Raw genomic sequence first — 16,149 nt, 5'->3', positions numbered from 1 at the left:
TAAATAAATTATATATATAAATTGCACGTCTGATAAGATTGTTCTGCCAACGTTCAATATCTTCCTGAACCTTCTTTTCTTTTCCTCGTTCAGATTTTATTTTGTTCCTTTATGACAGTCATTCAACATTTGCAAAACTCAATTGAACGATGACCGTGCATGCATTAAATTAGCAAAATATAAGATTATGCGATATTTTGCACGACACTACCATGTTAATAAAAAAATATGCACGCGATGTGCATATTTTTATCAATTTATTGTGATGAGAAAATGATGTGAATAAAAATGCAGTTACATAAAACGATACGTTCGACACTCGAAAATCAGGCTGTCAAATTCACGCGTCACTCAATGTGGCAAAATTATATACCTCTGTTACTGACAAATAATAAACTTGCATTATAATGTAAAAGTCAATAAACATATAAATTAAAAATAAAAATAAAATACTCATTGAAATGCGTGTATTATAATTCAAGAACGTATCATTACTTGTGCGACAAATTTCGATCGAAGAAACTATGTATCTGTTTTAAGAAATCATCTTTCGAATCTTTGATGCATCGTTGACAATTATTACAACACGCGATATGGCTATATTTGACAATTAAAGAACATTTACTTGGCTGTAATAAACGCGTTTGATTAGAAATAGATCTATTCTTTAATGATCCTAATCGACATGTGTATAATGATTTTCATGAATAAATATCGTATAAGCGGTATAAAATAATGAACAACTAAAAATGAACAAGGGAAGAAGAGATTTAGAAAAGCGTCGAACGACAAGAGAGTAATATATGTATAGTAAGGCAAAATTTATAACTAATTTAATTTGAGAGTACTAAAGTGAGCACATGTGAAATTAATATCTAACAAAATGTACTAATTTTAGAAAAATGTTTGAAGTAAAAGTTACAAAGATATAAAAGAAACTCGCAACATGTTGCAACTCTCTCATCTTCAATAATAAATATTTTGAAATAAGTCAGTATTGAAATAAGAAAGCATGTAGAATTTAGTTGCGATAAGAAGTAATAAGAGCGAAAAATAATAGAAAGTAGAGTAAAATACGAGAAAAAGATGGTAACATCTTGTAATAACAATTCTGTCTATCATTATCATCATGATGTCTAAGAACAACATCAAAGTATTCTGCAATCATTTAAAAATTATTATACTGTACAGTTTCATATTGGCGTAATTTTATAACAAAATAAAATTTTACATTATTAATACAATGATAAAAATAAAAATTAAATAAATAATTAATTTTAACCAAGAAAGTATCAATATAAATTAAATCGATAAAATATTTTATATTTGCATATATTTATTATATTAAATTATTCTTAATAAAAAAATAAAACTATTTTTCATTAAAAAAATAGTTTTATATTTAAAAAAAAATATTTTAGTTTAATATACATAAATTATAAAATATATTTTTATTAATTTAATTTACATCGATAGTTTCTTTGTTAAAATTGATTATTTTATTTTATTTTATTAGTTTTATTTTATTCAATTATTTTACATTTAGATTACTTTAAAATTTGTAGAAAGTGGATATATTAAATCTCTTTGTAAAATTTGCAGTCGATTTTTGTTCACTAAAGTTTCGAAACAATTTTATAGTCATTAAATACTATTAAATATAAAGGACACCTCTTTTTAACTCACGTTTCACATAGTTTACGAGCTGTCTATCTGTTTCCGTGTCAACCAGCAGTAAATTTAAAAATTCCCTTTGGCTTTATTCGAAAACGTGTTTCGAAATTGAACGGAGCTAGCCGCTTTAACCAGGAAAAGCGCTGTTGAATGAAAATCCACCGATACTCGCAGCGACGAGCATATATTTTGCAGCACAAAATAAGAAAATATACATTCATATCTAGTATTTCCAATGCAATTAATGATTCATGAGACAAACTTGAAAGATTGGTCATTTTGTTATAGAATGTGCTTCGCCATATTGTTCAAGAAAAATATTCATTGTATTTCAATTTTTGATATTTACTGAAATAAATCAAAACGGAAATCAATGTTGCGCACATTATATTTAAATTATTAAAAAAAAATTATCACAAAGATTATAAGGAATATTAGTGATGCATTGCACAATATTCCCGTTTATATTATAGCAAACATATATGCAAATAATATAATGTAAACACTTGCCTACAAAAATAAAATAAAATTCTCTCTCATTTGTATTGAGTGCAAAAATTAAGTTAAAAATATTTCCACTTTTGTTTCGCGTTTTATATTCCACGCAGGAACATATCGCGATGTGTTTCTCTCAAAATTTCGATAACCGTTGTGAATTATGCAACGAGTTATATACATGAATTGATCTGTTCGTATTCAATAGCGAGACGCACTTAAGCGGTTGGAAAGGCGTACTCACGTTCGGAAACATTTCGCTCATCGATTTTATAGAGGTTTACAGGCGCCACTCGAACGCTTATTAAAATTCACGATGGACCGTTCCAATCTATTACACAAGGCGGCGATCGACTAAAGAAAGATTCAGGGTCGCGAGAATCGCGTAATTAGGTCATTGAAATTCCATATACAGACAGAATAATGTTTTATCGACATTATTTCATCTATTAATAAAATAATCATTTATAAATTAGCGTATTAACTTATAAATATATGTACACCGGATGTATCTTACAACGTTTTTTTTATTATATTATATAAAAATATTCAAATTTCGTGATAGTCAAAAAATTAAATCAACTTTAACGTTATTTTATATTTCTTGAAGTAATATAAGAGCAAAAACAGATCAATCGCAACACGAAAAATGTACGTCAATCCACTGCCTTGAATACTAATGGAATGTTATATTAAAATATGGCTGAACACAGATTAAATGCTTCGTAAGAAAAGAATTTCGTGACTAGAAACTATACATGGTACTTGCACAAATCTATTAAGCGATAGAATTAATAAGCCGCGTGCGGAAAGTTTGCAGTAGTAAAAATATGAATATGGTCAGCCGTGAGTGTTTTTCCTCCTGCAATCTATAATATAATATTTCTTCTTTAAATTTCTGCCAAAAACAAATGCATAACCAAAATATCAAGTGCCCATGCATGTACAATATATTGTAATATAATATAAACTTTGTTAAACAAAAAAGGAAAAATTTAATCGCATTTTATTTTACAATCAAATTTAATATATATCAATTTTTATATTATAAATTTTTATTTTATTTTTATTTATTTTATATTTTCTATATTTTTTATATTTTTATTTATTTTATATTATAAATATATATATATATATATATATATATATAAATTTAATGTATATAAATTTAAATATATATAATAAATATTATATTTCATTGAAGAATTTAAAGATATATTTATTAATTGTATAATTTGCTATATAAGTGAAATTAACAAAATTAATCAAACTTTTAATCAGATTAGTTCTTTTTCTATATAAAGATCCTTGAAATTAATTTCAGGGACGAGCTTGCGTGTGATGCAAAAACTTATCCCCCCGATTAGCATCGGCTCTGATGAAACACCGCAAAGTACACGTAGCCCAAGAAGCGACTTTAATACGTGTGCAACAGGTGCACGTAAACCCGTTGAATAACAGCGCGCGAAGCGCAATCGAGTGACTGCCGGTATACGTCATCACGTTCATCTGCAGAGTAGTAAAGGGTGTCGCCTATAAATTCGTCACGGTCCGACATTTCATGCGTTCCATAGGATGATCGATCATTACACATGCAGCGTGCAACGCATTCTGTTAATTGCGCAAATATAGATATGCATCAGAGCGCACTAATGTTGCAATCTCATGCTTTATTTATTTGGCGCTGTTTGCAAATATTAGTTCCAGAGTTCGTAAAATAGCCTACGGTGTAGTCAAAGGAGCTACCTCGTGTTTCACTGAAAGCCCGAATGATCCCTGAATTAGTACACGCATTTACGGAAAATTAATTATATTCGTTGTATAATTGAACTATAGAAACAACAATTACATTTCAAATTTCCTCCAAAATCTCGAAATCTTTCAAGTATTAGTCATTTCATTTCAAAAGAGATATTCAATAGAATTTTAATTCAACCTTATAAAACTGAGACAAAAATTGGCTTAAAATTAATTTAATTATTATGTAATCTAAAAATAATAAAGTAGACGTAAGAATTTTTTATTCCGAGACTCATTAGTTACACAATTATATTTCTTTGTTATATGTAATTTTGTAATATTATTTTTACAAACAAATTATGAAAAATGGAAATAAAAGTGATAAAGTGATAGATGACGCTCTCTTTAAGCTATTTTAGCAACAAAGCAACAACCGCAATTGTTATATACCTATATTTGCGAAATCAATTCAACCGTCAGTCACAACCAGATTATTTAATTAATAGGAAAACGCGGATTTATTCGTGCGATAACACACATTAGTTTTTAATTGGATTATCGCATTATGAGTTTCGGCTTTGGAAGTATAACGAATCGCATGCACGGATGTCGATTGTCGTTAAAGAATAAATTTGCTAGTGTCAGATTTGATTGGTGAAAATAATTTTTCCAGATTACACCTATATATTTTGCGCAGTAGCATGGCATTATGTATTATTGCGTAATATATAGCTACTCGAGAGTAATCGAACCGGTTAACCGTAGAATCAGTTCAAGAGAGTTAAAACGACACGTGTCACGAAAACCTATACGAAATTGCCGACACACGCGATCCTTAATCAAGATCAGATGACATGAAAATCTCGTTTTATGAATAGCGATCTGTTTTATATAGCTGTTCTTGTCCAATCTCTCGTTTTGTATTATGTAATATAAATAAACTGAATTTTATTTTAAATATATTTAAATCTGGAAATTTGAATTTCATTTCAATATCAAATATTACATTTCATATTTTAATGTACGCGCATTAAATGTATATTATTTGTAATAAAACATTTAATTAATTCTTAAATATCATAAAACGGTAATAACGCCATACTAAATTAGAATTAATATAGCAGATTTATTTTATATTATATGTATATAAAGCCGAAAACAAACGTGCACGTATCAATTGCAATAAGTATAATAAAAATTAATGCTTTTAATAAATGTATTTTGTTAAATTTTATTGTATTTTAGAATTATATAAATATTATTATTATTCGTGCATGTATGTATATATGTGAATGTGTTTAAATGAGACTGAAATACATTTACATTCTGTCCAATAATGTAAAATATTGCAGAATAATGAAAATTCCATTAAGATAAAACTAACTTATTGCCACCATTCACAATAGGAGATTTAACAGAATTATCAAATAATATGTGATTGACATTCAGTTCATATCATTAATGCGCCGACATTACTATAACGTCAATGCTAATACCTGAGATGCTATCGAAATGTCAAGGGATATTAAATGAACGCCAAATTGGTATAATCTCACATTACATTCCATCTGACATGCATGATATCGATTTTCTAAGGTACTTGATTTTCATGCCTCGTTCAAGCGCACAGATGCGATATAGTAGATCAAAATGCTAATAAAAAACCACTCCTCAATGTTTAAAGTCGACCAGACTGGCAATAATTTATTATAAATAATTATTTGAAATACAACAACGTTTCGGCTGTCATTGCAGCCCTTTTCAAGTACATCTATAAAAAGTTCAATCAAAATAATTATAATTTAATACACTTATTCGCAACAATTAATTATACATTTAAATACAAAAATGTGTTACATACCAAATTTAAAACAGTAAATCAACTTCTATGCAAACTACCGACAATGTTAACGCTTGTTTTGATGAACAATGTAAAATTGACAGAAGTAAGCACATATTAAATAGATGTTAACTGTTCACAAGAATCTTAGTCACTAAGCGTTAAGAAGATAGAGACGAAACTAAATGTTGTTGTATTTCAAATAATTATTTATAATAAATTATTGCCAGTCTGGTCGACTTTAAACATTGAGGAGTGGTTTTTTATTAATTATTACTGGCAACCTTAAGGATTATTATTTACAAAATGCTAATGCTATTAAAGTTTAACAGCGAATTTCCTGATCACCAGTATTATATATGGCATATCTATAAGGATAAATTAATTTTTCCGAGCGATTATTTACACAAGAGCAGAGCAGAAACAAATACTTCAAATAATACTGCGGAAAAGCATTCTCTTTTCTCGCAAGCATTATCAAATTATACAATTCTTTAAAAAACGTTCTCTTACGTGTGCAAATATTTTATATCAAATATATTTATGTAAATATGAAATTCTTCAATGTAAAATATTTACGAATTTTTGAGAAATTAAATTAGATTCTTTATTATACAGCTCATAAAATTTTGTGAACGTAAATAAGACTTTGTTTAATTTTAAATTGAATGTATATTAACTGTTTTAATTGCGACTTTAATCGTCACAATAATTAATGTCAAGAAAAATTAAAACGTTCAATATTTGGGAAAAAAAATTTGAAAGCTAGCTGTAAGTTCCTTGCATAGAATCTATAGTCTACAGGGAATGGATGATTTCCGGAGCAACGCATCATAGCGAAAGTATCGAGGTTAAGTGTGAGCAATCATCCAATAAAATTAAATGTTAAGAATAGGTGTTCCGTTTTGGTCCAAGTGCTCGACTCGATATAAAACCTCGTAGCAAATTCAAGTACAACAGATGTTAGGCATAAACAATAGCAATTCATGATTAAACTATAGAAATGATCGCACTACGTGTACAATCCAATTATACAAACGATAAAAAGCAGCTGCCACTATTTATTGTTCGTTTACATACATTTGTATCAACATTTAGATTCTCTATTAAAATCTTGGAAATGTGTCGGGGCTAATGAATACTTCTTAGGAATCTTGAAAGAGCTAATTTTTTAACAAGTTTAATCATTTTAAAAATCTTGTTAAGATCGCAAAAGTTTTATTCAAGACTTTCAAGAAACACTAATGTTCTGAAGCTTTTAAAACTTCTGAAACTTCTAAGATTTTTAAATTTATTCAGAATTTATTTTCTATAAATATATCGCTATTTCAAAATTTTATATATATATATAATAAATAAGTATTTCTTCATATATATAAATATACAAAATTAAACAATCATATATAGTAGGCCAACTAAACGAGCAAATAAATAAGATGTAAAAAATTTTTTTATTAATAGTTAAATCATTAAATTAACATTCCGTTACAGAATCGATATAAATTGTAAACGTTTCGACTGCACTACAGTCTTTATCAATACATAAAAATTAAATATTAAAATATAAAGTTAGATGTTAAAAATACAAAGTTAGTTAAATATTAAAATAAAAAATTGAAACGATTCTTCGCTGTTGACCAATAGATATGCAAGGCGATTGGTCTGAGATGCCAAGTTATGCGACATTTGAGCATGCTACGGATATAATACGCGAATTAAATCAATGTCAGAAAAAATTAAAAAATCTTTCAACTTACATTATCGTTTTAACAAGTCCTTTTCCCCGATATTTCAAGTGTGTGTTGCGAAGTCTGAATACCAAATGTCAAAATAGAGAGCGTGATGTATTTATTTATTACCAATGTTTTTTCTGACATTGATTTAATTCGCGTATTATATCCGTAGCATGCTCAAATGTCGCATAACTTGGCATCTCAGACCAATCGCCTTGCATATCTATTGGTCAACAGCGAAGAATCGTTTCAATTTTATATTTTAATATTTAACTAACTTTGTATTTTTAACATCTAACTTTATATTTTAATATTTAATTTTTATGTATTGATAAAGACTGTAGTGCAGTCGAAACGTTTACAATTTATATCGATTCTGTAACGGAATGTTAATTTAATGATTTAACTATTAATAAAAAAATTTTTTACATCTTATTTATTTGCTCGTTTAGTTGGCCTACTATATATGATTGTTTAATTTTGTTTAATTTATACGAGCCTTTCATTAATTAATTTATATAAATATATATTGTATATGTTTCATATATAATTTGACATAATTATATATGAATCCTTATAATTTATATATAAATTTATATAATTATGAATAAAAATGGACATATTTCATATATAATTTTACGATTATATGTATAATTATACAATTATTTACATATAACAAATTTTTTTCCCGGGTACTTTTATTTTAAGAATTATTTTATCGACACTAAATGCATTCCCGTCATATCTTGAGAAACTGCAATTGAATTACTCAACATTTATCATCCTCAAAATTGATCTTTAGAGAGTTGCGTCAGAACATAAAGATTGAGGATGTAGAGAGGTTCAAAAGGAAAACAACGAACCGCGGTCGAGAAGACGAGTCGGGAAGCAAAAGTAAACCGAAATTAATGACTTTACGAAACGTCGATCTTCGTTATATTGCGTTATCGTCTACGTCACGGCCATATCTCTATTATTAAGAGCTTGCGTGAAGCCCACGTATAGAAAAGCTTTCCTTTATATAACTGCACGTGAGTACACAAATGCAGTGAGAATGTAGATGCGGGACATCGACGCAATTCCATCATGCCATCATTCTCATCGCTCTTTGCCCCGAGTGAATTTTCATCAGATTTTTATCTCCATTATTCGACGACTCAACCGCGAGAGTCAAAAAACAGAGGGTACTGTAATAAAATTCAGCTACCGTGCGAGAGAATTGTCATGCTGGCGGGCTTTTATATCGTACGAGTAAAATTGGCGTACAGTCATGCTTCGTACATTTCGAGGCATTTTTGCCATATTTTTCTGTCGCTAAAAGGGAAACCTCGCTATGAAAGATGGGTCTTTCTTCCCTCTTTCATTCACTGAAAACGTAGACGTACGGGAGATATTTTTTTTACTTTATCAAAACGGATCTTCTAAAATTATCTTCTAAATTTTCGTACCCGCATTTTTTAAATCCTTTAAAGTCCTCAAAAGGAAGCACTAACTCATACAGAGTTTCGGAAAAACTTCACAAACGTATATATGTTTTCATATATTTTAATCATAAAATATGTGTACCTATATCTAAGAACATAAAATAAAAACACAAATTTAAAAAGTAAAAAGCCCAAAAAAATCAAGAATATCATTCTAGATTCTTAATAAGAATCTTTTTTCGCGTTGAAGTCAACAAATCGAGAAACAGATGATATTTATTGCCTCTCAAACAGTCATAAGTCATATGGAACTATGATGGATTTATAATCGATCAAGCAAATAATTGTCACAAATAATAACGACGATTTTTGATATATTATACCAATGCTATATTCGCTAAACGAATATATAATTCTCTATCTAACTTGATTATTTTCACTAATCAAATTGAAAAACTTTGGAAAATGTCCAATTTAAGCCGAGTGTTTATTCAGTTTTCCCGTTGCGTTTGTTGTCACGTTTCTGTTTTACGCCCCAGCTTATATTTAAGCCCGATTGCACCGACCGGTTGGTTAGCGGCAACTCTCGTTAACTCAATTTGTTTGTATCGTGGATAGGAACTAAAAAGAGACAGCGCAATCGCTAATCCAAGGTTAATTAACCAGAATTGTCGACGCAGCTCGACCTTAAGCGTTAAATTGTTTTCGCGAACGAAGCAACAGGAGTTTCCGCGATATAGGCTTTCGAAAATGACTGTTTCCTTTTTTCTCGCCGATAATGAGCACGATCGTTATGTGCGGTGTAAAAAAAACAATGCCGCGTGTTAATCTGTACGCGAATGACAAATGATCAAGAGCAAAATTGTAAAACTCGACAAATTTATCTTCCAGCGCAAAAACTTCCCTTTTGCGAAACATCCCAAGACGTAATCTACAAGAGTGTTTTCCTTCTACCGAATTAATTACACTCGGAAAGTCATTAATTACTACATAAAAGTTCGTGGGTTGACTGGAAATATTTAACGCAGCCATCAAGAATTCATAAAAATTTATCTCGCACAAATTATTTCATTAAACTTTTGAAACGATTATAAATGAATCAAAAAACATGATATCAAAATTAATATACAATATTGCAATAATTTTGATTCGAATAATCAGAGTCATCTCTCTTATTATCAGATCTTTATTGCTAAAGATTTTTCTCAGATTTCTTCTCTATTAGAAAAAATCTTTACTTATATGTATAAATCTATAATTATAAGACCAATTATAAATAAATTTGTTTATTCTTCTATTATAATAAATTTTGCAACGATATATACACCCATACAATATAAATTTAAAAAATTTCATCAAACACAATCAGTCATTCTCTTTCTGCAACAAAGATTTAATATTTAAAATTCTCTTTCTTTTGAGAAAAATGTATAAAATTAAATTTCTCTTTTTTTCTTGCGTTTTATGCATAAATTACATTATCGAAGACGCGCGATAACAAACGAAATTGCAACTATGGACCGTTCAAGTTCGTTGAATTCCGTTGAACTTACTTAATAGATGAGATCAAGAAGTGTAGCACGATGATATCATCAAAGACGAGAGGCGTATATAAAGAATAAAAGCGGGAAAATAGCGAGAACATACCGAAGAAAAGATAAACAAATAATACAACTCGAGTGCCATTCCTCGAGTAGCCACGTAATTTTAGAACCTCTCTCGACGCAACTCGATTTTATTTTTATTCGGGGCAAAACGACGGCTTCGCGCTTGAATTCGCAAAGTAGCAGCGAAGAGGTATTTACGCGAAAAAAATGGTATCAAAGACAACAACCAGAACCGCGAAATGTATATAACAAGACAAATTGAATTCAGAATTTTAATTGCTTTACGACTGCTTTACAAATAGCGCTGGTTGAAGTAATTACGTTTCTGTAACACTGTAACCAATATGCAATCAGAAATGCAAAATACAATAGTACGAATCAACATGCGACACTATATACTCTGCTCCTTCTTTCTTCTGTTATTTTGTTATTAATATTGACTATATTTATTTAATAAATTATTTATTTTAATATTTTTAATTATTATTATTTATGTTGACTATTTATTTAATAATTTTTATATATCAATGCAGAAAATTAGCAAATATAAAAGCCAGTCTACGCATATATTGCGTGGGACTGCACATCAATAAACATGCATTTGTAATATTATCGCAGCAATAAAACAATAAAGTTTAACATATGTCATGGCGTTCTTACTGTGTTAACACACTAGAAATTATGATACCGAATGTCGCCGGTACAGGAAGATATAATAAACCGCTGGCTAAGGACGGTTCTGTTTGATTAATTTTATAAACACTGTCGCAACACGAAGCTCACTGCGTTATTTAATCTCATTGCGTTGCATTCTCATCAGCGCACTTGTTCATTTATCACGAATATGTATAAAATATTATAGGATATGTATAAAATATTATATAAAATATTATGTCGGTATTAAAATAATACCTTTTTATATGTAATACTTCTTATTACAAAAAAAATTGTTTTTGTAATAATTTATTAATTGCGTATCGAGAAAAGAGATACCTTTCTCGAGAAAAAAGTCAATTAAAAGAAAAAAATTATTTTACCTATATTATATCAATATTTTTATATTTTATTTTATTTTTTATTGTATTTATATATTTTTAACGTAAAATATATTTCAAAAATTATCGTCATTTTCTATTTATATATATCTACTTTTTATAATTATATATCTAAACATAAAAAAAAACCATAAAGACATTAATTGCAAAAAATGCATCAATTAAGTTTTCCAATGCGGATCAAAAATATATGTATACAATACTATATGTACATACTGAGGAAATGTCGTAATCGGATTAATTAATCGTGTGAACAAGTTGGCAACATCAGACTAAATGTGAATGTAACGTAAACAAGCAGTCGTGATAGAATTATCAAAATGCAATGGAAACTGTACTTATCACATCACATAAGAAGCGCACATTATTATTATTATTCTTACCTTAACAGGTATGCAGAATATGATTAATAGAAGATCAGCCGTGGCCAGACCTCCTAGGAAAACGTTGGTCGGCGTCGCTGGCAACGGCCTGAGTCGACAAAGGGTGGAAGTGATGATAATGACATTTCCTGAAAAAGAATTACGAACCTTTGATCGTAAGAATTGCTACATTTCTTCGAAAAAACGTTCCGATAGAACGGGCTTCACGATATTACAGAATATTCTGAAAAAAGAGAAGAGAAGATCTTAAGTTCTTAAGAAACCTTTCTTTTTAATGAAAAGAATCGCGTAATATTGCAGTTTCTTTCAATAAGGTAATACACAACTAGCACGTATAATATCGAGAATTATTTTGTAATTATCTTGAAAATTTAACTACAACGTAGCTACGATAATCAATTAGACTATTAGAGAATAATAATCAATTGAACAGTTTGTCAGGAATTTCCAGGTAAATATAAAAATAAGATTATTATTAGACATCTTGCATAAAATTGTATATTGTATAATAGCTAAATAATTATATATATTATATATTATAAATATTATATATTATAAATATTATATATTTTTAAAATTTTATTTATATATAATAAATAGAAAAGTATTATAGCTTTAATTAATATAGGCTTTAGTACCGAAAAAACCAAAGAAAGTGCTTTAGATTTATCAGTGAAAAATTTGTATGTGTCACTTTTTTTCTCTCTTCCTTTCTGAATATTAATTGTAAATACTATAGAAAATTAAAATATACTTGTCAATTAATTACGTTCCGTGAATTTTGCACGGACCAAAAATTGCTTGCTATTGAATAATTATTAATTGTTATGTGCACACAACTGTGTCTCGGGGCAATGAGAAATTTATAATAAATGGGAAACTGCATGTTTGATCTTTAGAATTAATAACTAATAATTCGAGATTTTTGGAAGAGATATTTCAAAATAATTTGCATTATACATAACTTGCACCATAATTACAACGCGACGTAATTAACGCCGTAATTAAGAATGTATTAGAAACTGTAGCTGTTTATACAGCAAAGTTTGCACATCAGCTGTATGAATTTTTACTCGAGAAAAAACATTTTGTTGTTCGCGTAAATATTCCTCTCATATCATATTTAATTTATCTCCTTAAAATATTAAGTCTGTCTTTTTTGTCAAGTTACTTATTATCTTAATTAGGAATTTTGTAGAATATTTCCTCGGTAACACATGGTTCCTTTCTACAATCGCGCGATATACGCAATAAAACGAAAGATATATCTTGAGAATTTCAAAATATAAACTTCAAAAAATAAAACTTGAGAACACCTTGCACTCTTCGTGAAACTCTCACGGCAATTATGATGCGCTTTAACTTAAAACAGTACTTTAATTTAGTACAGTATATCACAGTTTATATGGTGAAGTTATGAATCATGAGTGAAATAACAAAATCATTTATTTCTCTAAATATATGTATATGTGCATTATATGTTTCATGCTTTATTAATATTTTTTTAAGAAATTTACTGTGTAATTAGAATTTTTGCAACATAATATAATGTTTTATTACAAACATATTAATTCTTCCATAATAAAGTGAGAAAAAAATAAAAGTGAAATCGACCAACCTCCTTAATCTATAGAGCTTTCTTTCTCGCGTAAAAAGTATTTAAAACTTTGATTAAGTTACCTGTTCAATTATTCAAAAAAATTTTTGAAAACTAATTACTTATGTCAAAAGAATACATAATAATAACTATATTATTTTATAAAATAAAAGATAGTAAATTCACGAAAACTGATATTTAAATATCACAGTTTGTTTCAAATACAAAAAATTTTCTTCCAAATTCGTAAAGTTAAAATTTAATTTTAAAATTTTACTATTAAATTAAATAATATTAAATAATTATAACGGTGTTATTTGAAACTTTTACGTATTTTGAACTACATATCACGTGTATTTGATGTTCAAAAATTATATATTTAGTAAATTTTCCATAATTAATAATTAAAAATATACATAAGTAATTTCAGACTTAACGATAATTGGAGAGATCATGAAATATATATTAAAATATAAAGATTAAATATTAAACTAATTTATAGTTTTTTTAAATATATTATGTTGCTTAAATCAATTAAAATAAATAATAAGTTTTACAATTCAATTCATATAGTTCTGTATATATAAAATACATCCCGGATTATATCATATTACACCCCATGTTATTATGTACCATATTATATCATATTAAATACATTATCATTTTATATCAAATATTTAATAACGAGATGCTTAATTATATTAATATTCAATATTGCAGAAATGTAATATAAATATTTATCAATAAACAGTTTGAACCATAACTATAAACAGCTTATGATTGATTACGCTCTAATTAATAAAGCAAAATAAATCTTATTATAAAAGTAAGACAATAAATCAGATAAATTTACATAATTGTAAACATAAGTAATTTACGTAATTAATAAAAATAACTTACGTAATTGAGATTTATTAAATAGTTTAATTAAAAAACAAAATATAAATATTATATGCATAATGAAACATGCACAAAAGAAAAATTTGTGCAATACATTTCTAGAAAAAAAACTTCAAAATTCTAAATTTACCACTAGCTACTTTTAATTTTACTGCGCCGTAAGTTGCAATAGGCAACTTCCAATTGCATGACAACATATGTCAATTATCTTTGCATTTGAAAAGTATATTAGATATATTCTCGGAAATATCTTGTTTATTTATGTCTTGCTCTCGCATATACCTATACATATATATAAGCAAATCTGTCAAACTCACCGACTAGTCCGAGGATGAAAGTCAAGCTGTAGACCACCAGCACAGGCGCCAATTCCGCCCATTCGAAGTGGCTGAAGGAATCGTTGATGTCATAATCGGGAAAATCTGTCGCGTTGGTATCGTTAACTACGACATCGTCCATTAAATCCTCGATAGTCGACATCATCGAATAATTATTGAGTATAATTGAAAATTAAGATCGTCAAGTATCGCGACACCACTTCGTGTCTTACTAAGATTGCAACATTTTTAAAAGCGGAAAATGAAATAAATACATATACATAAAAGCAAAGAATGGTCAACTAAATACTTTCTACCTTTGACGTTTAAATTTATGTTTGTCATTACGTTTTACACGATCCGCGATGGGACTTTTAATTTTTAAAACAGAAACGTAGAACACGTCGGAACACTGTAAGACTTGTCGACCGAGAATACGATACGAGGCAACTCTACAAGTTACACACGACGGACTTTCTTGCTTCTGTTCAGGTACACGAATTGTTTCGCTTGAATCCTTTCGTTCTCATCCTAGCGCGATTTCTCATCTGGAAAAACAAAAAGGGAAAATGTCAACTTGTAATAAACTTGCTTGTTTTCTACTATAAAAACGCTTCTATATAAATGTGTTATTTGTATATAAGCCAGCAATTATTTCGTTCTTAATAATAAAAATCTTGAGATATTCGCTTGAGATATTCTTTGAAGAAAGTGCTAACTTTCAAGCAAAAATAAATATAAAACATATATTTTTAATTTATGTTATTTAAAAAATTAATTAGAAATTATTCAAAAAAACATAAAAAATTTAATTTTTTTAAATCTTTTTTCCTGAAAATTATAATAGAAATAGATAGCGTATACGCTCGCAATTGTCAACTACAACAAAATGCAACAGAATTGATTTACAAGTGTGTTGGAAGACCTTAAAGATACACATATAACTAGAATAGCGCAATCAATAAAGATCAGCAACAATTGTTCCCGGGAGAAGAAATTACTCGCTTCGTTCCACGGATGCGATCCATGATAAACTGTCTCTTTAATGAAACTTCAGCTTTAGCTCAATAGCCAGGAACGTTTAAAGACTAAGACTCTAACACTTTGTTTTACACGGTAAATGTCGCTTTTCACACACAGACACAGGATTAATGATCATTTTAAATTGATTGATAATCAACAATCAATTGTTACAACGTCGTGATATGCTTCCACCAAATGCATTGTAATTATGCATTTACGCGTGAAAAATTTTTCAAACGCGAATCCTCAGACGAAAATACATATTTTGTAACATAAATGCGATTTTGAGGAAGAGCATTTTTTCTCTTTAGATAAAAGCACAGAATATATACTATTGTTTGTTATGTTCAAGATTTGAAAT

General features: G+C 28.3%; 1 protein-coding gene across 3 annotated transcripts in view; it reads right to left on the bottom strand.

Moving 5' to 3' along the window:
- The window catches only part of LOC114941906 (QRFP-like peptide receptor), a 112,490-nt gene that overhangs the window by 84,081 nt on the left and 12,260 nt on the right, over positions 1-16,149 (bottom strand). For all 3 annotated transcript variants that reach the window (XR_014925307.1, XM_085485313.1, XM_085485314.1), the window contains exons 2-3: positions 14,766-15,313; positions 11,952-12,079 (exon numbers count right to left, since the gene is read on the bottom strand). Coding sequence is in view for 2 of the 3 variants with exons in the window: in XM_085485313.1 (XP_085341439.1) it covers positions 11,952-12,079; positions 14,766-14,931 (294 nt within the window). In the remaining variant the exon portion in view is untranslated. The remainder of the gene's footprint in view (positions 1-11,951; positions 12,080-14,765; positions 15,314-16,149) is intronic.

Source organism: Nylanderia fulva, unplaced genomic scaffold, assembly GCF_048542155.1.
Source record: "Nylanderia fulva isolate GAGA-0341 unplaced genomic scaffold, ASM4854215v1 Scaffold36, whole genome shotgun sequence".
NCBI lineage: Eukaryota > Metazoa > Arthropoda > Insecta > Hymenoptera > Formicidae > Nylanderia > Nylanderia fulva.
The sequence above is the reverse complement of the archived record's forward strand: the minus strand, read 5'-3'. Positions and strand labels throughout refer to the sequence as shown.